We start from the raw sequence: 24810 nt of genomic DNA, 5'->3' as shown, positions 1-24810 counted from the left end.
CATCCAATCAAACTTTTGAGATAGCCATTTTGTTCATCGTAGTTGACTTCCAGATAGAAAATATGTTTTTGAGGAGGTCACTCCTCCACAACCCTCACTGCAAGGGTTTTTGGCAACGAACGTTGTTGGCAACGTTTATTATTAGTATTATTTATTATTTTTTTTCCTTTAGTTGTCGTAGAAACTTTCCCGAAACACATCCAATCAAAATTTTGAGATAGCCATTTTGCTCAGCGTGGTTGATTTCCAGATAGAAATTATGTTTTTGAGGAGGTCACTCCCCCACAACCCTCGAGGCAAGGGTTATAAGTTATGCCCTGGGGGCATATAAGGTTATTATAAAAGGCACTCCTTATTATAGGAGTGAGCAGGACACTCCCCCCAGAGTCTTCGGGGCAAGGGTTATAAATTATGCTCTGGGGGCATGTAAGTTTTTATTGAAATCTTTATCGTAGAAACTTCAAAAAAGGCTCATTCGATTGGAAATTTAAAGGGCTTGTGCCCTTTTTAATAGTCGAAAGTGAATGGAGGACAACTAACCCCTCTCTCACGCCCACCTTTTCTCCAAACACATCCAATCAAAATTTTGAGATAGCCATTTGTTCAACGTTGTTGAAAGTTCTGGAAATTAGGTCTTTGAAGATGAAAACCCCCTACAGCTCTCAGGGCAAGGGTTGTAAGTTATGTCCTTGGGGTATATGAGGTTTTTATAGAACACGTTGTCGCAGAAACTTCAAAAAGAGCTCATTCGATTGGAAATTGAAATGGCTAGTGCTCTTTTTATAGTCGAAAGTGATTGGAAGGTAACTAACACCTCTTCCACACCCACCATTTCCCTAAACTCATCCAATGAAATTTTTGAGATAGCCTTTTTATTCAACGCAGTTTACAGTTCAGGAAATTATACCTTTGAGCAGGACACTCCCCCAAGAGTCTTCAGGGCAAGGGTTATAAATTATGTTCTGGGGGCATGTAAGTTTTTATTGAAATCTTTGTCGTAGAAACTTGAAAAAGGGCTCATTCCATTGAAAATTCAAAGGTCTAGTGCGCTTTTTAATAGTCGAAAGTGATTTGAGGGCAACTAACCCCCATCTCAAGCCCACCTTTTCCCCAAACACGTCCAATCAAAATTTTTAGATAGCCATTTTTCTCAGCGTGGTTGATTTCCAGATAGACATTAGGTTTTTGAGAAGGACACTCCCCCACAGCTCTCAGGGCAAGGGTTGTAAGTTACGCCCTGGGGGCATATAAGGTTTTTATAAGAAGCGTTGTCGTAGAAACTTCAAAAAAATCTCATTCGATTGAAAATTCAAAGGGCTAGTACCCTTTTTAACAGTCGAAAGTGATTGGAGGGCAACTAACCTCCCTCTCACGCCCACCTTTTCTCCAAACAAATCCAACCAAAATTTTAAGATAGCCATTTTGTTCACTGTATTTGAAACTTCAGGAAATTAGGTCTGTGAGGATGAAAACACCCCACAAGTCTCAGGGCAAGGGTTGTAAGTTATGTCCTAGGGGCATATAAGATTATTAAAGCACTCGTAGTCGTAGAAACTTCAAAAAGGGCTCATTCGATTGGAAATTGAAAGACTAGTGCCTTTTTTAATAGTCAAAAGTGATTGGAAAACAACTAACCCCTCTTCCACGTCCGCAATTTCTCCAAAAACATCCACTCAAAATTTTGAGATGGTCATTTTGTTCCAAGCAGTTTAAAGTTCAGAAAGTTATACATTTGATTAGAACACTTACCCCACAGTCTTCAGGGCAAGGGTTATAAGTTACGCCCTGGGGACATATAGGTTTTTATTGAAATCTTTGTTGTAGAAACTTGAAAAAGGGGCAAGGGTTGGCCCTTTTTATAGTCGAAAGTGATTGGAAGGCAACTAACACCCCTTCCAGACCCACCATTTCCCCAAACTCATCCAATCAAAATTTTGAGATAGTGTTTTTGTTCCACGCAGTTTAAAGTTCAGGAAATTATACCTTTGATTAGAACACTTACCCCATAGTCTTCATGGCAAGGGTTATAAGTTACGCCCTGGGGGCATATAAGTTTTTATTGAAATCTTTGTTGTAGAAACTTGAAAAAGGGGTGTTAGTTGCCCTCAAATCACTTTCGAGACAATTAAAAAGGGCACTAGACCTTTGAATTTCCAATGGAATGAGCCCCTTTTCCAGTTTCTACAGCAAAGATTTCAATAAAAACTTATATGCCCCCAGGGTGTAACTTACAACCCTTGCCCTGAAGACTGTGGGTAAGTGTTCTAATCAAAGGTATAATTCCCAGAACTTTAAACTGCTTGGAACAAAATGACTATCTCAAAATTTTGAGTGGATGTTTTTGGAGAAATTGCGGGCGTGGAAGGGGGGTTAGTTGCTTTCAAATCACTTTCGACTATTAAAAAAGGCACTAACCATTTCAATTTCCAATCGAATGAGCCCTTTTTGAAGTTTCTACGACAAAGCGTTCTATAAAAACGTTATATGCCCAAAGGCATAACTTACAACCCTTGCCCTGAGAGCTGTGGGGGTTTGTCATCCTCACAGACCTAATTTCTAGAAGTTTCAAATATGGTGAACAAAATGGCTATCTTAAAATTTTGGTTGGATTTGTTTGGAGAAAAGGTGGGCGTGAGAGGGAGGTTAGCTGCAATCCAATGATTTTTAACTACTTACATCGGTAGTAGTTTTTGTAACATCCAATTAAGCGAGTACTTTTTGAAGTTTTTATGAAAGTGATTTCTTTTAAGCTCTTATGTGTCCCAAAAATATAACTTATGGCTTTTTCCCTGAGGGCTGTGGGGGAGTGTCACGCTCAAAAACATAATGTCTATCTGGAAATCAACTACGCTGAGAAAAATGGCTAACTAAAAATTTTGATTGGACGGGTTTGGGGAAAAGTTGGGCGTGAGATGGGGGTTAGTTGCCCTCAAATCACTTTCGACTATTAAAAAGCGCACTAGACCTTTGAATTTCCAATGGAATGGGCCCTTTTTTCAAATTTCTACGACAAAGATTTCAATAAAAACTTACATGCCCTTAGAGTATAACTTATAACCCTTGCCCCGAAGACTCTGGGGGGAATGTCCTGCTCAAACGTATAATTTCCTGAACTTTAAACTGCGTGGAACTAAAACGCTATCTAAAAATTTTGATTGGATGAGTTTGGGGAAATGGTTGGTGTGGAAGGGGTGTTAGTTGCCTTCCAATCAATTTCGACTATAAAAAGGGCACTAGCTATTTCAATTTCCAATCGAATGAGCCCTTTTTGGAGTTTCTACGGCAACACGTTCTGTAAAAACCTTATATACCCCAAGGGCATAACTTACAACCCTTGCCCTGAGAGCTGTAGGGGGATTTTCATCTTCAAAGATCTAATTTCCAGAACTTTCAACAACGTTGAACAAATGGTTATCTCAAAATTTTGATTGGATGTGTTTAGGGAAAAGGTAGGCATGAGAGGAGGATTACTTGCCCTCCAATCACTTTTGACTATTAAAAAGGGCACTCGCCCTTTAAATTTCTAATCAAACGAACTTGTCCTCAAATTTCTACGACATCGCGTTCTATAAAAACCTTATATGCCCCCAGGGCATAACTTACAACCCTTGCCTTGAGGGCTGTGGGGGAGTGTCCTCCTCAAAAACATAATTTCTATCTGGAAATCAACTACGCTGAACAAAATGGCTATCTCAAAATTTTGATTGGATGTGTTTCGGGAAAGTTTCTACGACAACTAAAGGAAAAAAAATAAATAATACATTGTTCCAACATCGTTCTTATATGCCCCCAGGGCATAACTTAAAACCCTTGCAGTGAGGGTTGTGGGGGAGTGACCTCCTCAAAAACATATTTTCTATCTGGAAATCAACTACGCTGAACAAAATGGCTATCTCAAAATTTTGATTGGATGTGATTCGGAAATGGTGGGCATGGAAGGGGTTTTAGTTGCCTTCTAATCACTTTCGACTATTAAAAAGGGCACAAGCCATTTCAATTTCCAACTGAATGAGCCCTTTTTGAAGTTTCTATCAGAACTTCTTCGATATAAAGTGCCCGACTCTAAAGAAAAAAAAAATAATAAATTGTGCCAATTTCATTCGTATATGCCCCTAAGGCATAACTTGAAACCATTGCCCCGAGGGTTATGGGGGAGTGTCATCATCAAAAATATATTTTCTATCTGGAAATCAACTACGCTGAACAAAATGGCAGGTTTAGTAGAAATAATAAGAAAAGAAATTGTTCTGAAATAATTCAATACTTCCCTTTAAAACGTAATATTTGGTGTTGGGAATACTCGTAAAGTGGAAAAGTAGTGTTAGGAGCGAATAAAGATGTGTACTCTAACTTCGAAAAAAACGGGTTTAGGACGAATATTAAGGAAAGAACTTACAGAACTATTCCTAAATAATGTAATAAAATCTTATGAAAGTTGTTATTTGGTGTTGGGGTAAGCATAAAGTAAAAGTAATGTTAAAAGTGAAAAATGGTGTGTAATCCGACTGTACGAAAACGGCAATAACAGGAATATTAAGAAAAGAACGTGTTCTGAAATGATACAATAAGGTCTTTTGAAAAGTATTAATTGGTATTGGGGCAAGCATAAAGTCGAAAAGTGATGTTGGGAGTTAAAAAGATGTGTACTCAAACCTGAAAAAAAACGACATTAAGAGGAATATTAAGAAGAGAGCTTGTTCAAAGATGATAAAATAAATTCTTGTGAAAAGCATTGTTTGGAGTTGCGGTAAACATAAATTAGAAGAATATGGTATTAAGAGGAATATTAAGAAAATAACCTTTTCTAAAAGGATATAATATAGAATTATGAAAAGTGATGTTTAATAATGGGATGTGCATAGAGTCAAAAAGTACTGTTGGGAGTGAAAATAGATGTGTACTCTAACTTGAAACAACGGGCTTAGTAAGAATATTAAGAAAAGAACTTGTTCTGAAATTATACCAAAAGGTCTTTTGAAAAATATTGTTTGGTAGGAAGGATGTGAAAAAGGGTGAAAAAGATATATACTCCAACTTGAAAAAACGGATTTATGAGGAATATTAAGAAAAGAACTTGTTCTGAAATGATATAATAATGACAAATAAAAAGTAAAGTTTTGTGTTGGGATACGCATAAGGTCGACAAGTAATGCTAGGAATGAAAAAAGATATGTAGGCCTACTCTAACTTTTAAAAACGGGGCTAAGAGAAATTTTAAGAAGAATACTTGTTATGAAATGATACTATAAGGTCTTTTGAAAAGTATTTTTTGGTGTTGGGGTGAGCATAAAGTCAAAAAGTGATGTTGGGATTGAAAACGATGTGCATTCCGACTTGAGAAAACAAGTTTAAGAGGAATATTAAGAAAAAAATTGTTCTGAAATGATACAATAATGCCCAATGAAAAGTAAAGTTTGGTGTTGGGATACGCATAAAGTCGAAAAGTAATGTTAGGAGTGACAAAAGATGTGTACACTAACTTTTCAAAACGGAATTTTAAAAAGAACACTTGTTATGAAATGATACAGTAAGGTCTTTTGAAAAGTATTGTTTGATGTTGGGGTGAGCATAAAGTCGAAAAGTGATGTTGGGAGTGAAAAAGATGTGCACTCGGACTTGCAAAAACGTGTTTAGGAGGAGTACTAAGAAAGAAACTTGTTCTGAAATTATATAACAAATCTTTATAGAAAGTTCTATTTGGTATTGGGGTAAGCAAAAAGTAAAAAAGTAATGTTAGGAATGAAAAAGATTTGTACATCAATTTGTAAAAAATGGGGCAAAGAGGAATATTAAGAAAAGAGCTTGTTCCCCAACACCAAACAATACTTTTCAAAACACCTTATTCAATCAAATAATCTACCAAGCGGGAAACTACCATAAAAAAGCATCGATAAAAAAATAATAGCCAAAACGAACAGAAGTTACAATAAATAACCGAGTCAAACTCGAAACGAGCAGAAATTAACATGAGTTGGGCTCAAAACCCCTATGCCTTCCGAAGGTCAGAACGTAATTTGGACTTAATGAAAAAATATAATTTTTTTTACTTTTATAACTTTAGTAAATCAAAAAATGTTAACATTTTGATTATTAAATATCAGTATATGTATATTAAACTGACAATGCATATTCGTTTGTATTTTTTCAGTAAAGTGCAAATTATGTTCTGGCTTTGGAAGGGGATAGGGAATTTGAGCCCAAATCGAGTTAATATCTGCTCGTTTTGAGTTTGACTTGGTTACTTATTGTAATTTATGTTCGTTTTGGCTTCATTTAATTATCAATGCTGATTTCTGGTAGTTTTACGCTTGGTAGATTCTTTGATTTTATTTTTGCTCAATTTTGGTTTAATGGAGTTCTTTACTTTTCTTTGAAAAATTCATTTTGTGGAAAATTTTTTTTAATTAATTTCCGTTCGTTTTATATTGACATAGTTTTTTCAGGGAAAAAGAAAACAATACTTTAAATCTTTTCGTTTTTGTAAGACTTTATAGTTTGGCCTGCCATTTGTATTCTGGAGAATTTTTTTTTGCAATTTTTAAAAATATACACGCTTTTAAAAACCTGGAAACAAATAGCAGTGTTTAATTTAGTTTCACACCTTCTCTAGTTGACCTGAAATGGAAAACTTGATACCATTCGCAAAAAAAATCTGTTTACTTTCTGTGATAGCTTGGATACACTTACGCTATTTTGATTTGGTTAAATCTTAAGAGCAGAAGTAGCCCCGAAAGTTTGAACATAATACCATCAGTCGTTCTCGGGATACTGTTGAGATGCCTTATTGGTAATTAGCATTAACACAGTGCACTTTGATCAAATCTTAAGGCAACATTTAGTTTTTAAACAGAATGGGCAAACGGGAAGTTGGGTGCGGAAGGGGGATTAGTTGCCCTCCTAGCCTTTCGACTATTAAAAAGGACATAAGCCATTTCTATTTTCAATCAAATTAGCCCTTTTTGAAGTTCCCACGACAACTCCTTCTATACGAAGTGTCTTGGTCTAAACAAAAAAAAAAAAAAAAAAAAAAAATAATACATTGTACCCAAATCGATCTTTACTATAAAAATGTAAAGCCTTCCAATCACTTTCGACTATTAAAAAGGGCACTAGGCATTTCGATTTCTAATCGAATGAGCCCCTTTTGAGTTTCTACGACAACGCTTTCTATAAACACCTTATATGCCCCCAGAGCATAAATTATAACCCTTACCCTAAGGGCTCTGAGGGGGTTGTCATCCTCAAAGACTTAATTTCTAGAACTTTCAACTATGTTAAACAAAATGGCTTTCTTAAAATTTTAATTGGATGTGTTTGGGGAAATGGTGGGCCTGAGAGGGGCGTTAGTTGCTCTCCAATCACTTTCAACTATTAAAAAAGTCAATAGCCCTTTCAATTTACAATCAAATGAGCTCTTTTATGTTTCTACGACAATGCTTTGTATAAAAACCTTAAATGCCCCCCGGACATAACCTAAAGCCCTTGCCCTGAGGGATGGTGGGGCTGTCATTCTCAAAGACCTAATTTCCAGAACTTTGTACTACGGTGAACAAAATGACTATCTGAAAATTTTTATTGGATGTGTTTGGGGGAATAGTGGGCGTGAGAAGGGGTTTAGTTGCCCTTCAATCTCTTTCAACTATTAAGAAGGGGAATAGCCCTTTCAATTTCCAGTTGAATGAGCCCTTTTTGAAGTTTCTACAACATCGCTTGAATGTGTTTTGGGGAATGGTGGGCGTGAGAGGTGGGTTAGTTACCCTCCAATCACTCTAGAATATTAAAAGGGCGTGAGAGGGGGGTTAGTTACCCTCCAATCATTTTCGACTATTAAAAAGTGCACTAGCCCTTTCAATTTCCAACCAAATAAGGCCTTTTTGAAACTTCTGCAACCACCTTCTATATAAGCCTTATATGCTCCCAGGGAATAACTTAAAACCCTTGCACTGAGGGCTCTGAGGGGGTTATCATTCTAAAGGACCTAATTTCCAGAAATTTCAACTACGTTGAACAAAATGGATATCTTAAAACTTTTATTTGATGTGTTTGGGGAAATGATGGGCGTGAAAAGGGTTTAGTTGCCCTTCAATCCCTTTCGACCATTAAAAAGGGCACTGGTCCTTCCAATTTCCAATCGAATGAGCCCTTTTTGAAGTTTCTACAACATCTCTTTCTATAAAAAATCTTATATGCCCCCACGGCATAACTTGTAACCCTTGCCCTGAGGGCTGTGGACGGGAGAGGTTGTTTTCCTTAAAGACCTAATTTCATCAACTACGTTGAATAGAATGTCTATCTAAAAATTTTAGTTGGATGTGTTTTGGGGTAGTTGCCCTCAAATCACTTTCGACTATTAAAAAGGGCACAAGCCCTTTCAATTTCCAATCGAAAGAGCCCTTTTTGAAGTTTCTACGACAAAGGTTTCTATAAAAACCGTATATCCCCCCAGGGCGTAATTTATAACCCTTGCCCTGACGACTCTGGGGGGGGGGGGAGTGTCCTGCTCAAACTTATAATTTCCAGAACTTTTAACTGCGTGGAACAAAACGGCAATCTGAAAATTTTTATTGGATGTGTTTCGGGAAATGGTGAGCGTGGAAGGGGTTTTAGCCTTCCAATAACTTTCGAATATTAAAAAGGGCACAAGTCACTCCAACTTCCAATTGAATGAGCCCTTTTCAAAGTTTCTACGACAATTTCTTCGATACGAAGTGCCCTGGTCTAAAGGGAAAAATAATAAATAATATATTGTGCCAACATTGTTGTTATATGCCCCCAGGGCATAACTTAAAACCCTTGCCCTGAGGTTTGTGGGGGGAGTGTCCTCCTGAAAAATATAATTTCTATCTGGAAATCAACTACTCGGAACAAAATGGCGTGGAACAAGGTGTTAGTTGCCTTTCAATCACTTTCGACTATTGACAAGGGCACTAGCCCCTCCAATTTCCAATCGAATGAATCTTTTAGAAGTTTTGCGAAAAGTCCTTTGATACGAAGTGCCCTGGTTTGGGAAAAAAATACATAATAATACATTGTGCCAACATCGTTCTTTACTTAGGCAGCGCGATTGCGCTGCCTATGATACTTTTAAAATCCCGCTTTAAATTTGCTCATTAAAGGAAACTTATGATATTATAACCGGTTTCACTCAACCCGAGTAAAAATTTATTCATAGAATAAAAACGAAAAAAAAATTCCATTCTCGGCACCTTTTAATATAATACATTTAAAATCCTGCTTTATATTCACTTATTGTAGGAAAAATATAAAAATGTAAACCGGTTTCATTCAACTCTAATAAATATCTATTAATAGAATTGTTATGAGTTTAAAGAATATTAAGTACTCATGTAAGTATGCAATGTCATTTTAAGACATGTAAAAGAAGATGAAAAAATTTTTAAGTTCCAAAACAAAGTTGAAAAAATTTCTAAGTTAAAAAAAATGAAAATGAAAAAAATACTCTAAGTTCAAAAGAATGGGAGGGGGGCAAAAAGTTGGGGGAGGGGTCCTCTTGGAGATGTGAGATGGATGACCATAAGTTCCCCCTGAAAAACGTGTTAAAATAAGCGGTGATTCCCATGAATATTCTGATACAATCAATCAATAAATCAGCCTTTTATTTTTAAATAAATGAACAAAGGAAACAATTAACATGAACATTTCGACTCAAAGCAATGCTTGTACGAGTCACACCCGATATTGGTAAACAAATTTATATCTCACTATGAAATGAAAAGAGAAGAGCTGGTAACATAAGAGAGGGATAAAGAATTAGAAAGGAAAGAACTGAGACGAGGTGGAGTCAAAGAAGGAGAGTGAGAGGATAAGATACAAACGAAAAATTGAGACATTAACTCATGCAGTATCCAATACTGTGTAAGAGAGGTATCGTTTTTGGAGTGTGCCAAATGATTTTATGGATTTAATAGATTCATTAATTGAGTTCCATACAGAAATACTTCTATAAACTGGAAAGTGTTGAGACCTTGTAAGCCTTCTTCTCGGTAGCATAAAATTGTACTTGTTGCAGAGGAGAGCTCTTCTTCGATGAATTGTGCTACAAAGTTCGAAGTACCTGGAAAGACCTTGAGAAATTCTATTCGATATTGCCGAGTGTCCTAAACGCAGATTAATAACGTTGATTATTTCTGTTATATCTATTGTTCCAGTGTCTCTGTATAGGTCTGTTGAGGGTTATAGCCTAGGGAGGCAATATGTGGCCTTAATTGCACGGTTTTGTGATCTCTTTAATGATTTTAGATGAGATTTGAATGTATTGCCCTATAAAGAACAGCAGTAGTTCAAGTAGGGGAAGACAAAAGCATTATAAAGCATTTTCATTATGTCAGCACTTTGAAGCAGACTAGCTCTATGTAACATTGATGTTTGCTATGAGACTGTTGAAGACAGCTGGGATACGTGATGTTTGAACAAAAGAGAGGAATCTACAAATACGCCAAGGAACTTTGTGACTGTGGTCTGAGGGATGGGATTTCCATTGATTGACAGTGCGACATTGTGAGACAATGAGGAGTTTGTAGCATCAGAAGTGAAGACTATGATGCAGCTTTTTGTAGCATTTACCTGCATTTTGTTACGAAAACACCAGTCAGATATTTCGTCAAGGGTTTTTTGGGCCTTTTTTGCAGCAGACTTGGATGATTCAGCAGCAATGAAGAAATTTGAGTAATCAGCGAATAGTACTGGGTGTGCATTTGTAGTAAGATCTGTTGTCAGGTTATTGATATACAACATAAACAATAGAGGACCAATCACCAACCCCCAAGATACGCCAGATTTTAACGGTAAGTTTACTGAAAGACTACCCTTCACAATTGCACACCTATTATGATTCATCATGTACCGTAAAAACCCCTCGTGAACAGCACCCTATATTCAAAATGAATGTAATTTTGTTATAAGGACTGAATGGCATACCGTGTCAAAAGCTTTAGTGAAATCCAGAAAAATCCCTACTACCTTTTGTCCAGCATCCTGGCTATTTAATATGTATTCAAGTGAATCAACTAAGGCATGCAAAGTTGAATGATAACACCGAAACCCGTATTGACGGGGAGAGATTAGCTGCTTGACATCATAGGAATCTATATACTCTGTTATAAACCACTCGCTCGAAGACTTTTGATATAACCGGTAGAATTGATATGGGCCGATATTTAGAGATAAGACTCTTGTCTCCTTTTTTGTAGAGGGAAAGGGCATGGGCAGTTTTGAACACATTAGGACAAACTTTAGTTGCTAGTGAAAGGTTGACCAAGGGTGCATGTTGAGCTACAAGACCTGTAGAGGCCTTTTTCAAGACGTAGTTGCACAGCCCAAAGGTGTCTTGGGTTTTGCCATTAGACAGCTTACTGATAATCACTAGTAATTCCTCTTCCGTACATGGTGCTAGAAAAAAACCTGATATTGTTCTACTGAGGGTTTGTTCAGGAGATGGCCCAGAAGCATGTAGAGATGTCTGATTAACGAAAAATTGACTAAAAGCATCAGCACGAGATTCGCTTGCTCCTGTCTCACCACGCATATTTATTATTTCTTTTGGTATAGCCACCTTCTTCCTTTTTTGACAAATTATTTCATTAACAACCTCCCATACTTTTTTCAAGTTACTCTACATTCATTTATTCTCTCCGCATAATAAAGCCTTTTTGCATTACGTACTAATCCGTTTAATGTATTTCTATACTTTTTGTATGTCTCTCTCGCTTCAGGAGTTGTAAAATTATAAGCTTTCAGGTACAGTCTATTTCTGTGTTCGGTAGACTGAACGAAACCTTTTGTCATCCAATGAGTTTAGGGAACACTTTTGATCCGACTTGTTCGTAGAGGAAAACACCGCTCTGTTAACTGTTTAAGCCAGCTCGTGAGTACATTTGCTGCGATATCTGTCGAAGACGCACGAGTTACAGCAGACCAATCATTCGATTTCAGGGCTTCAGTGAAGTAATCCATGTCTTTTTGGGAAAAACTTCGATACGTGAAAACAGGATTAGACGGTGACTTAGTGGATCATCCTGCACTTGTTGGCACCATTTTTATGATATGGTGGTGATTGGAAATATCAGATGTTATAATATGCGAGGTAAAAAATGTGTGAGGGTTAATGGCAAGGAATATATTTTCAATCAGTGTTGCAGTATTTCTAGCTGTACCATACCGTGTGGGAAAGAATAAAGTGGGGAGAAGACCAGATGATACAGTTGTATCAAGGAACGAACGTGAGTTGGCGTCACCGTCAATCGTCAGCAAGTTGATGTTAAAGTCACCCATAAGACATATATTTTCACCTCGATCTTATTCATTAATCTCCGACATAAGCTGCTCAACTTGCGAACAGAAAATGTCACTTGGAAATGGCGGTGGCTTATAAAAAAGGCACACGAAATCTACTGGACATGACTTTCCAAGAATTTCAATGACTATTAGGTAGAGAGATCGACAACGTTCGACCACACCATTAAAAATTTATTCCAAGTCACTGTGGCGCTTGTTAGAGATAGAATCATTTACGAATAATTTAATGCCACCAGAGCACTTTGTTACGTGCCGTGGAAGATGTATGGCTTCAAAACCGGGCAAACAGTATGGTGACATGTCATCTTGAGAAGACAGCCAAGTTTCAGTTAAACCAACTAAACTAAAAGGATTTTTTCTTTTCAGCAGTGAATGTAAGAATATCATGCCATTTGTGTTTAATTCCTTGAAGATTATGGCAGAAAAGATTAAAATTATCATTAGTAGAAATTGCAGGAAGTATTTCATTAAGATATTCTTGGGGTGTTGCATATGAGCAGGACAAGGCATTCACCCTGTCTCTCACGGGATCAGTAGCTGACTCGTCATCGCATCCTGGCAGATTGAGAAATGTAGTTTTTAGCAGGGACTGTTCAGTTAAGAATGAAAAATCATTCATCATCAAGATCAATGATTCTTTTTTATTTTCATCAATTAGACTAAATAATGATAGTGGAGGAAAATAGTAATAACAGGAGTGTTCCGGTGTTTGTAGTATTTCGCGATGTCTGCTGATGATGACTTGGCCTAAAACGGGCGACCCTCACGTGAAAAAATCTCTGTTCCTTCTTCCCACTCCCCCTTTTTTTCTGAGTCTGAGAAATCCGACCGTCTATCACAACAAGAAGAGAGGCATAAACAGGAAATAGAGCAGGATAAGAAGTAGAAAGAGAAAAAGAAATGAGAAAGAAAGTAGAAAGAGAAAAAGAAATACTAGCACTAAGGTAGAAAAGCAACAATGTTACAAATTAATTACATCCATGAATATTATTATCAATACACTTTCTTGGTTTTAAATGCCCCCGATCGAAGTATCAAGATATCTTTTCAAAATGATAATCTCATCCTTATTTGACACTTTACGGGCACTTGTGGGTCCGGTTTTAGCCATAACATTTCCATCAGTGGTCCAGACATTTTTCAGTCCAAATTCAGTTTTTGCGTTTGCGAATAACTCACGTTTAGTTTTTGTTAGGCCTTCGGTGACGGACATTTTAGACCCCTTGAGTTGCTTCCTATTTTTTAAAATCTGCGACTGAACTCTAAGGCTTGAAAGTGTCACTACAGTAGGTCTTGGCAGATTTGACACTTTGCGTCCTATTCATTGGACAAAGACAATATCAGAGGCATCTAAAAGAATGCCCGGAAATTTCTGCACACATAGTTCCATAAGTTTGTTTTCTACGTTCTCCTTGATAACAGTGTTCGTTGTGACATCTTCTTCGAGGCCGAAAAATTATCTGTTGGTTACCTAGCAACGCTTGTGCAAGGGTCTCATTGTGATCGTCTATTGTCCCTTTAATTTCACTGACTGACGCTTTCACAGCCTTAGTAGCTAGATCGATATCGGAAACGGACTTCTCAAGGGATTTTAAACACCGGTCAAGTTCACAGAAATTGTCTTTCAACATTTTCTCAAGATCGAGCGACAGACTATTGTAAATGTCCGTTTTGATGTTTTGGATGGTGGACTCACTCGGTTCTGTTCTCTGATTTACAGCACCCAGTTTGCTGACAGCTGCTTCAACTTCTTGGCTAATTTTTAAGTCCAAGTTCTTTTCGATTTTGTCAGTCCACTGTTTTGTTTTAACCTTCAGTTGGTTTATTTGGTTTGTCAGTATGATTAATTGTTCTTCCGTACTTTCGTTGCCTGAGAACTTCACTTCTGATTCAGAGCGCATTGTTCTACCACCTGCCGTTAGAATCTGCAAATTTCTTTTATCCGAACCAGACACTTTACTTGCCATTGTCTTTCTTTCAGCCGCCTAACCAATTAATTCTTCTTCCTTCGAATCTCTCTCGGCAACTTATTGATTATGTTGTAAATAATATCCTCAATAGGCACAAAATAATAAAATAATCTTTAATTGCCCTTTCAAAATTATTGGGCTAGACGGCCATCATTTAGCCATCCTTTATATTTTCCTTCAACACCTTCAGAAAATTATGTTAAAAAAAACGAAATCTTACTGGCAAGGGGGGAAATTAAATCCCCCCGTTTTCCAAAAGTGCCTTAAAGTAAATCACGTCCGCCAGCGGTTAGTTAGCTTATCCAATAATTAGTTTGTTTATCCAATAGATTACGTCACAGTGTACTTGGCACGGAATACAGCACAGGTAAATTTTTGAACTTGCTCGGTTGAATGCTAGTTGCTAACTGATGCCTATGCCTATGCTATTACATGCTGTCAAGTAAAGTTCAATGCTATATTATAATAAATTCTATTAGTCCATTTTAAATCAAATAAAACGGTTTACTTAAGTGGTCACTCCTCTGATAAAGCTGTTTCAACTAGACCATTTGAATTCAAATAAACCGACTTATTTAACTGGTCATTCGTCTTATTCAGTGAAGGCTGAATTTATGCTAATCATGCCCTGACAGTTATATGTAAAGGAGGTTTAGGCTATAATCTTTTGAGCCTGAGGCGTCCTCGTCGCCCCTGTTATAGGGATAGTAACCGGTTACATAAATTATGCTCCTAAAGACTTATGTAAATGAGTTTCAAATGGCCTGAGGGATTGTTCCTCTCGGAGCTATTAATGGGATACTACTCATGCCTTCTCAAGACTAGATCATAATTTGCACTTTACAGAAAAAAATACATTCAAAATGTTTTCACTTTTTACTTTAATAAATAAAAGATTATCAAAACTTTAAGAAACAGATATCAGTATATTTATATTAAACAGAGAATCCACGGTCATTTGTTTTTGTTTTTCAGTAAAGTGCAAATTATGTTCTGGTCTTGAGAAGGTATTAGCCCTACTTATGTTAATTTTTGCTCGTTTTGATTTTGACACATTTATTTATTGTAATTTCTTCTCGTTTTAAGTTTCATTTATTTATTGGTGGTTATTTGTGGTAATTTTACTTTTGGAAGATTATTTGAATTTATTTTTGCTCCCTTTTGGCTTAGTGGAGCTCTTTACTTTTCTTTGAAAAACTTGCTTTGCGGAGTCTTTTAAATTAATTTTTGATAGAGTTAGTTTAGATAGAGATAGTTCGAAACTTCAGAAACTGTATGTCTATACCCAAATTTTTGTATTTTCCTTGATAGGTCGTCTCGATCACTTTTGCCTACCAGAATACACACACGAGGGGGGAGGGAGGAGGGATGCAATTTAAAATAAATTAATTGTCGATTACTTTTTTAATTTCATTTTAAAGAGTTGTGATGTGTCCACCGTTTATGAAATATTTTCTTATCGTGGTTTGATTATACAGGTTATTTGTCCCTTTAAATTTTAAGCAAACTACAGTAAAAAAGGCAATACCATAAGTTTATAACTCCTCTCTTCATTTTAACATAAATGTAAAGAATAAAGTTAAAACCAAAATCAAACAAAAAAGTCGTTTTTGAAATGCTTTTTATTTTAAACAAGTTTAAATGTAGTGATAGCAATTGCCCTGGAGCAAATATACTCTGTGCAGATGGGAAATGTTTCTAAAGTTTGGTAGTAAAAATCTTTATTGATCTTTAATTTTATTTAACGGGTTGAATTAAGGAAATTTAGGTGAACTATTAGAACTGTCACCTCACACCATTGCGCAGATTGTGCGACATATTTGGGCCCTTTCTGAAATAAACTACCTGGACTGGTGGCAGCATTTGGGTTTGTCAGCTCCATCAGGGTTGCCACCACGGTTAGTCCCTAAGGTGCTAAAATTGCCCAAAATTGTGTGCTACACAGCGATTTTTGGTGCTACAGTAAAACAAAAATGCGCAAGCCACGACACGCACATGGTCTGTATAAGTGTACCTAGATTAGTTTCAGGTCAATTTTTTCATCTTTTTATTTCTGGTTATTTCAAATTTAGCATCAATTTTTTGAAAGGAACACGGCAAAGAGGTGGTCCTTTGATATATCTGGCGCCCATTTTTTGACACAAATACTGGAAAAGGTCATTTCACTTTTTGTTAATTCCTCTGCCTTTTTTCAAAATCTTTATTAATTCATTCAAGTCAAAAAGAAAAAAATGCAGCACGACATTGCTACAAATTGTAGCAAGAAAGTGCTATAATAGTAGCTACACATGACGAAATAGTGCTAAAATAGCATTTTCGCGCTGCATGTGGCAACCGTGTTCCTCATTCATTTTGTCAAATAGTTACGACCTCACAACGTTGACTGTTGCCCGCTTCTCAAAGACATTAATCGTATTAACGGTAATAGTTAAACTGAATGTTTGTGTCTAGGTGTTTATCATCGATATTAAGTCGTAAGTATTGTACAAAAGCTATTTACGTTGATATATATATATATATATATATATATATATATATATATATATATATATATATATATATATATATATATATATATATATATATATATATATATATATATATATATATATATATATATATATATATAACGTTGCTATGAATGTCCAAAATACCTTTTTTTTCCTCCTTGGATTTAGTCAGTGTTGCCTTTTTCAATTTAATGCAGGATTTGATGGTGACAGGTTAGAAAAGGTTTGGTTAGGTGAGTTTAAATTGGGTTATGTTAGCTTAGGTTACGTTTTTAACCCATTTCTGATGTTTAGAACCAAGTTTAACCTAATCTAACCTGACCTAAACTAAAATAGGCTAATCTAACCTAACTTTAACTTTTACCATCATAGCTTGCATAAGACTGAAAAGGCTGACTCGCAAAAATAATTGAGTCCAAGCAGAGAAAAAGGAATTTTCAACATTCACCAGTGAATGTCAACATTAACCAGATTTCGGACATTCACAGTAACATACAGTAACATATATATATATATATATATATATATATATATATATATATATATATATATATATAGAGAGAGAGAGAGAGAGAGAGAGAGAGAGAGAGAGAGAGAGAGAGAGAGAGAGAGAGAGAGAGAGAGAGAGAGAGAGAGAGAGAGAGAGAGAGAGAGAGAGAGAGAGAGAGAGAGAGAGAGAGAGAGAGAGAGAGAGAGAGAGAGAGAGAGAGAGAGAGAGAGAGAGAGAGAGAGAGAGAGAGAGAGAGAGAGAGAGAGAGAGAGAGAGAGAGAGAGAGAGAGAGAGAGAGAGAGAGAGAGAGAGAGAGAGAGAGAGAGAGAGAGAGAGAGAGAGAGAGAGAGAGAGAGAGAGAGAGAGAGAGAGAGAGAGAAAGAGAGAGAGCGAAAGATCGAAAGATAGAGAGAGAGAGAGAGAGACAAGCAGAGAGACAGAGAGACAAAGAGAGACAGAAAAAGAGACAGAGAGAGAGAGAGAGAGAGAGAGAGAGAGAGAGAGAGAGAGAGAGAGAGAGAGAGAGAGAGAGAGAGAGAGAGAGTGAGAGAGAGAGAGAGAGAGAGAGAGAGAGAGAGAGAGAGAGAGAGAGAGAGAGAGAGAGGGAGAGAGAGTGAGAGTGAGAGTGAGAGTGAGAGGGAGAGAGAGAGAGAGAGAGGCTGGTAAGTCTGTCAGCCCGAAAGTGACTCTGAGAATCCAAAAAATAGGAATTCTCTGAACTTAATGAAGTAGCAATTTTGTCATTGTATTGTTTACTTCACTCTCTTGGTATTTTCCGTGCCGGTCTGCGCATAAGGCGGCAACGATGCGTTTCCAGGAAGACCTTTCTTGCGTCTTCCGCCAAAGATCGTCAAAGGATGTTCTTGAGAGAGCACTGCGTCTTTTTCAAGGCATCATACAAGTGTTAGCCTTCTATTGGAACTCTAAAACTAACATATTTTGCATATTTAGAATCAGCATGGATGCTATTTTTTGTTGTTGTGTAAATTATAACTAGAAGTTTGTTTTTAGAGCTTGGGTTTTTATTAAAAAAGTTCGCTCTTTACTTACAGCTTATAACTATGAGGCGTTGATCCAATTATCTCGCCTGTCTGTAACTACGCCTGTCGGCTACTACTCCTGCCTGTAACTGTAATCCCTTTATTTGATCTTTTCCGTTATACCTTTACCTACCACTACTGCTACTACTAGCAACTCACCGCAGCAACAAGGCACCTGAGGCCAACACAGCTATGCACGCTCCTCCATCCCAATTTATTCAAAGCCTCCCTCTGTACACCCTCCCAGGAAGTTCCCATTTCCCTTAAATCTTTCTTTAAGTTATCCTTTACCTTTACCACTATTTAAAATTTATGTTTTAGTCGTTTACTCGTCGCTAGAGCAAACAGAGAGGTATTTATAGATTGCTAAATTTTTGCTCTTTTTATGGTTAAAATCGCATCTTAGAAATCTGCGCATCTAGAAATATCAAGTTTAGAAATCCGTAATAGGAGTCTCTTATATGCTGAATTTGATGGTGTGATTCTCATTAATGATCGCTTAACCTTTGGGGGAGTTCCCTGTCCCATTTTTCAAAAATTAGGCCAAGTTTCTCAGGCTCATATCTTTTCATTGACAACATTAAACCAATTATTTCTTATATTTGGAATCAGCATGCATTAATGCATAATTTGGGCTCTTGAGAATAAAACGTGCTAAGAAAACAATCCTTGCTTCATAGTATGCAGAAAAATTATAGTTAACACATTTTGAATCGACTTCTACTTTAATTTACCCCTCCCTCTAACGCGCAAATATATGCATTTCGGTACTGTCGTATTAGCTGGAACCCACGCGATATATTATATAGGGAAGATGCTTAAGAAACTAGTCAAACGGGTTTCTTTCAATAGAGAATTGGATTGCATACCGTGGATTGTCATTGCGTTTACAATATTTAAACTTTTGTTTTTTGGGGTCTAGGGGGGAAAAGGGTACCTAGAGTAGGTTACGCATTTAATATAGGCTATGATTTACCCCCCCCCCCCACCAACCTCCGCCCCCCTAATGTGCAAATATATAGCTGAGCTTTGTTTCTAAACAGTTATATTTTCATCCTATTTTGTTTTATTTCATTAGCATTAACCAAACTTCACTTCTTGCGTGGGTTCCAGCTAATACAACAGTACCTACATTTCCTACGTGTTTTTCGTTTATTGATTTCGTCAGCATTAGTTCAATTTACGGGTACACGGGTTGAAACAAGAAGGACGCATGGCAAAAAGTGTGGGAAATATATAATTTAGGCTATATATTTGCATATTAGGGGACGGGGTTCTACAATGTTGCTGCACATTATGAAGTAATAATTGCTTCCTAAATATATTTCTTTATTAAGGGCCCCAATTTTGCATTAATACCAAAACTAATTCTTTTGATACATCTATTGTTATCAGAATTCTGTTTTTTCTTAGAAATAATGGTAGAAGTATAACGGAAAAGATCCCCCGTTATTTTACATTCAAGTGGAATACTCATATAACAATGCTTTGAGAATGATAATGATTCCTGGAAAAAAAAATGCACGCTTCATCTATTTACTTGGAGGGGGAGGGTCTAAAATTTCAAGAAAGAATTATAAGGTCATCATTTTCACGGTTCTTACAGCGATTTATTCAAACCATCTCCCCCTGGAAAATTTTCTTATGACGCATTACAACGAACTGTTTGATTCTGTTTTTTCTTAGAAATAATGGTAGAAGTATAACGGAAAAGATCCCCCGTTATTTTACATTCAAGTGGAATACTCATATAACAATGCTTTGAGAATGATAATGATCCCTGGAAAAAAAATGCACGCTTCATCTATTTACTTGGAGGGGGAGGTTCTGAAATTTCAAGAAAGAATTATAAGGTCATCATTTTCACGGTTCTTACAGCGATTTATTCAAACCCCCTCCCCCTGGAAAATTTTCTTATGACGCGTTACAACGAACTGTTTGATTTAGCTTGTGCTGTACCTTTGAAACTGCAAATTATTACTTCCAAATTAAGACAAAGGCATGCTATACTTGTATACTTAGAATATCAAAGAAACAGAATAATTACTTAACAATTACTTGTGAATCAATTAGCATTCTTCATTATTCACCCTGCCTTGCAAAGAATAAAATCTTGATAAAATTGACTGAAGGTTTCTGTGGCTTCCTTTTGCCTTCTTAGAGATAAGTTCGGTCCTTTCACCAAAGAGTCCACCATTTATTCACCTTTTTGAACATTTGGATTCACCAATGAGTTAGAAAATTTTGTCTTGAAATTCTATGTCTAATCTGATATTTGCAACAAAGCGGAAGTTCGCCCTCCTAAACAATACGAAACGTAAAGCCAAATACCTTTCTAACAGACCATAGGAAAGTCTGGCTGTAATTCTAAATCTGCGGAGTTTTAGTAGCTATCTACAAAATTTCAATGGTAAATATTTAAAGAATTGTACCTGTTTCTTATATTTCTGTGAATACACTTGCAGCTATGGCTAATGTAGTCGTCTTACCACCATGGAATCAACAATCGTCCATTGTCAGTTTAGGCCAAAGCTAATCTAAGGTAGAATAAAAGCTAATCTAGGAATAACTTGTCTAGTGTATAATTAATAGTGAACAAATACTACAAAGCAACAGTATTTATTTCAAATAATTTTTAATAGCTATGGAATCCAGTTTCTGTGCAAATTGGAAAACATCGATTGCGAGACATTACCATGTCACCAAAGTAAAAAAAGTAAAGTAACTGAGAATCGTAAAGGAGGTCCTAGACGGTCAATCATATTGGTCAAAAGTCTCCGTCAATCCATTGACGTGTTCTTTAATCAACCTTCAATCGGCCCTTCAATCAATCTTTCAATCTTGACCAAAGCTAATCTAACACACTGCTTTTGATCAAAATGATTGAGTCATTCAAACTTTTATCGGTCACCGTGAACGCTTGACTCAAGCGTCAAACAGGTTCCTAGATGGACAATCATGATTGAGTCAATCGATTGACGGAAGCTTTTGATCAAGTTGATTGACCGTCTAGGACCTCCTTAAGGTCTCCTTTTCAGTGCATGCGGTCGGGTACTGTATGATGCTGACAAGCAAAAGACATTTGAAATCAGTACTTTTGAAAGGGAAAAAAAGAAGAAAAAGAGGGAGAGGCAGTGGGTCTTTGGGGCTTGCGCCTACATTTAGTTTTCATAATAATAAAAATGATTGCCGATGAAATAAAAAAAAAACAAAAAAAAACAACTTAACCGTTTCAGAGGAAAGCAGTTTCAAAATTGCTTAAAAAATTACACACGTAACAATTGTGCAAAAAATCAACAGTGGAAGTTCAGATATAAAAAAACAACACATTACAGTTCTGCAAAAAAATCAACAGTGGAAGTTCAGATACCTTTTCAGAAAAAGCTGACAAGGGAAGTTAAGAATAGTGTCTAGAATAAACTGAAAATATAATGCTTTGGTGTGCAAAAGTTTAGTAGATTTAACCAACGCAAGAGTGTGACAAGCACATTACAGGCTGTTGATGCTTTAGTCACCCTTTCCACTTAGAATGTAACTTCAAACGATTTTACCACCCTTGATTAGGTGCAAGAAAAATAAGGTTGTATCCCAGTTTCCCTCTTTCTGATTATTTTTTTTTACATTGAAAATAGCTTACTTTTTCCCCAGTAATATGTAAATCCCTACCTTTTATTGTTTTTTTTAATGGCTTTTGTAGCTCTTTTTTTCTCAAATTTTGATCCTGACTTCAATTTACTCATATTCTTTTTGTATTTTTTTCAAACTTTATTATTTATTCCTTTGCCCGAAAATTTGCGTCGTCCAATTTTTCATGCCATAAGAATGGAGATGTTCATGATCTTTTTAGATAAATGTGTTTTTAAAATAAACAAAACCACAGTAAATCTCCAGGAAATGTCAGCGGGTTCAGAGTATACAGAAATTATAATTCACCTGTTTTTTTAGTAGCACTTGCTTTCACTTCTTTTTTTTCAGAAGCAAATAAACATCAGAAATTCCCAAGAATGTTTTTTATGACACAGAGTGCTTCAAATGATGAACTTATTGATGCCCTCAAGAGTAAGTTACATTAATTAGTAATTGTAACTGGCTTGATTAAAGAAAGTTTTTTTTATCTTTAATTAGACCACTTTATAAAAAAATTTTTTTGTCAATTTTTAAAACTCATGAAACTATTATGTGACACTTCACAACAGGCCAGCCAATTTGAGGGCGCTTAATGTTCTATCATCTCAGGTTTTTCTCGACCGTTTACCATCTCAAAGGAAACATTTCAGACCCCAATGCGGATAAACTGAAGGTTTAAGACATTCGAGTGGAAGCCCTTGAAATGGGTGGTATCATGTAAAATTCCTTTGTCCGCTGCCTAGATAAATTGCGCAGTGGCCTGTAGTTAAATACAGGCCAAATCCTTTAGTTAAATATGAAAAAAATGACTCAACAATGTAAGGTGGCTAATTTTGACCCTAATTCATACTGATAACTTATTATAATGAAACATGTTATAACTCATAACCAGCCACTGCTTGACCATTCCTTTATTGATTGGCCTGCTATTTCGGAAAGCGGCTCAAATTTTGGTGCCAATTACAAAAAGCATGGATTTTAAGATCCGAGGTAACTAGAATATTGTTAAAGTAATTTCATAGTGACCAATTTTGGACATAATTCTAGTGTAAAACGTTTTAAAAGAAATTCAATACAACTTATAAATTTTACGGACCCATATTTTTATGAGTAAATAATGGCCGCCAAACTATTATTGGGGATGGGATTTGTCGTATTTAAAACTAGCTTTATCGAATCCACATAGCTTATAATGACTTAGTTTATATTCTGCATTATCGACATACCCAAATATTTGTAGGGAGCAGAGTAGAAGCCCCCCCCCTCCCTAAACCGAATAAAACGAAAAATCTTAATAACTGCACAAAAATACATAGAAAACATGTTCTTGCTTTTGTTCCATCCTCAGTTTTGTTCTCACCAAAATTTTTTCAAGATACATTATTCTTGACCTGACGCCCGAAACAGAGTTTTTCTTCGCCTATTTTCAGCAACCTTTTACAAAGTCTCAACAAACAAGATATAATATACCATAAATATTTGAATTGATTATGCATTATGCTATAACCAATATTCTGGCTAGTACTTGTGTATTATACCGCCAACACTCAAGTTTACGCTGAGTAAAACTCGAGAACAAACCGGTTTTATCTGTATCTAGCAACAATTAGCTTACGCTCAGTGGAAGTGGCGGGTGACAGAATACATTGGAATCATATTATTTGGGCTATATATTAGCGCATTAGGGAGGGAAGCTAGGTTAGGTTACCCCCACCCCCACTATTGTGCAAATATATAGCCTGAATTTGTTTCTAAAGTATTATATTTTCATCGTGTTTTGGTATTTCACTTCTTGAGTGTTGGCGGTATAACCTTCTTGCTATTTATGGCTACAAGGAAACTTAATTGTGCAGGAGGGGGAAGGGTCTTTAAATCATTACTGCGATCTAATTCTCAAGATTTACCGTTTTGTTTGTTATGTTGTAGGTATTATTTACCCATTGCTAGTGTATTTTAATTTTTTATTTTCCCTCTCCAAAACAATAAAATAAAATGAACATACTTTCAAGTAAGCACTCATAGTGTATTAGTGAGTTTTTATTTTCAATTTCTTGCTAAATGTCTTGTAATAGCACCCTTTCCCCAAGTTGGGTATAATGTTTGTTCAAATTACCTATTTGTCATGCTTTACTCCAAAAACAAGAATATTGTGAAAAACTGCTATCGACATACTTCAAATCTGATTCTCATGCAGTTTTCTGTAATTATAGAGGTGAATGTCATTTTGAATGCTCGTTTTCTAGGGCAGGTTACTTACCAGCCCTTTAGCTTACTACACCTGTATAGATACGTTAGAATATATGATCTTGGGGCAACTTTTCGCTTTTTACCTGGGAAGGCATGTAATTTTGGCAATGCTTGAGTTAAGGAAGTCGGAAATAACATGCTTAGATATATTTTACTACAGCTACTACTTACACCTCACTGCGGCATCCAGCCTCCTGCGGCCACCACAGCTACGCCGGCTACTCCATCCCAATCTGTTCAAATCCCACTTTCTTACACCCTCCCTGGAAGTTCCTATTTCTCTTAAATCTTTCCTTACGATATCCTTTGGTATATTTTGCCATGGAAAAAGGCGCCAGAAAATCAGCTCTTTTCAAGTCTTAGATGTAATTGTCAGTCCAAGCTGGACATGAAAGTAGTCCAGAAGCTAACGTCTACTCAACATGATGACTGCAGGGTAAGTAAGGTGTCTGACAGTTTTTTTTTTATATTTAATGTTTATCCTTAAACAGTAAGGGATCCTGGGATCGGGACAAAATTGGTATGCATAATTGCCTGGTAATGAAATGCTTGTTATTTCTTAGTGCTTTCAATAAATTTTTTCAACAACAATTACCAAACTTTGAAATAGA

General features: G+C 36.3%; 1 protein-coding gene across 8 annotated transcripts in view; it reads left to right on the top strand.

The window, feature by feature from the left end:
- The window catches only part of LOC148946833 (protein-L-isoaspartate(D-aspartate) O-methyltransferase-like), a 167655-nt gene that overhangs the window by 3921 nt on the left and 138924 nt on the right, over positions 1 to 24810 (top strand). For 7 of the 8 annotated variants that reach the window (XM_089096651.1, XM_089096653.1, XM_089096646.1 and 4 more), the window contains exons 1-2: positions 16665 to 16759; positions 22301 to 22384. In XM_089096651.1, coding sequence (XP_088952777.1) covers positions 16723 to 16759; positions 22301 to 22384 — 121 coding nt within the window. In that variant the 5' untranslated portion in view covers positions 16665 to 16722. Of the gene's footprint in view, positions 1 to 16664; positions 16760 to 22300; positions 22385 to 24810 lie in introns of those variants that run through there. The other variant, XM_089096652.1, reaches the window with a different exon arrangement.

The sequence above is a fragment of the Artemia sp. Qi Xiang Cuo genome, chromosome 11 (assembly GCF_049724085.1).
Source record: "Artemia sp. Qi Xiang Cuo chromosome 11, ASM4972408v1, whole genome shotgun sequence".
In the NCBI taxonomy this organism is placed as follows: domain Eukaryota; kingdom Metazoa; phylum Arthropoda; class Branchiopoda; order Anostraca; family Artemiidae; genus Artemia; species Artemia sp. Qi Xiang Cuo.
Note: the sequence above shows the minus strand (reverse complement) of the source record. Positions and strands in the feature narration are given on the sequence as shown.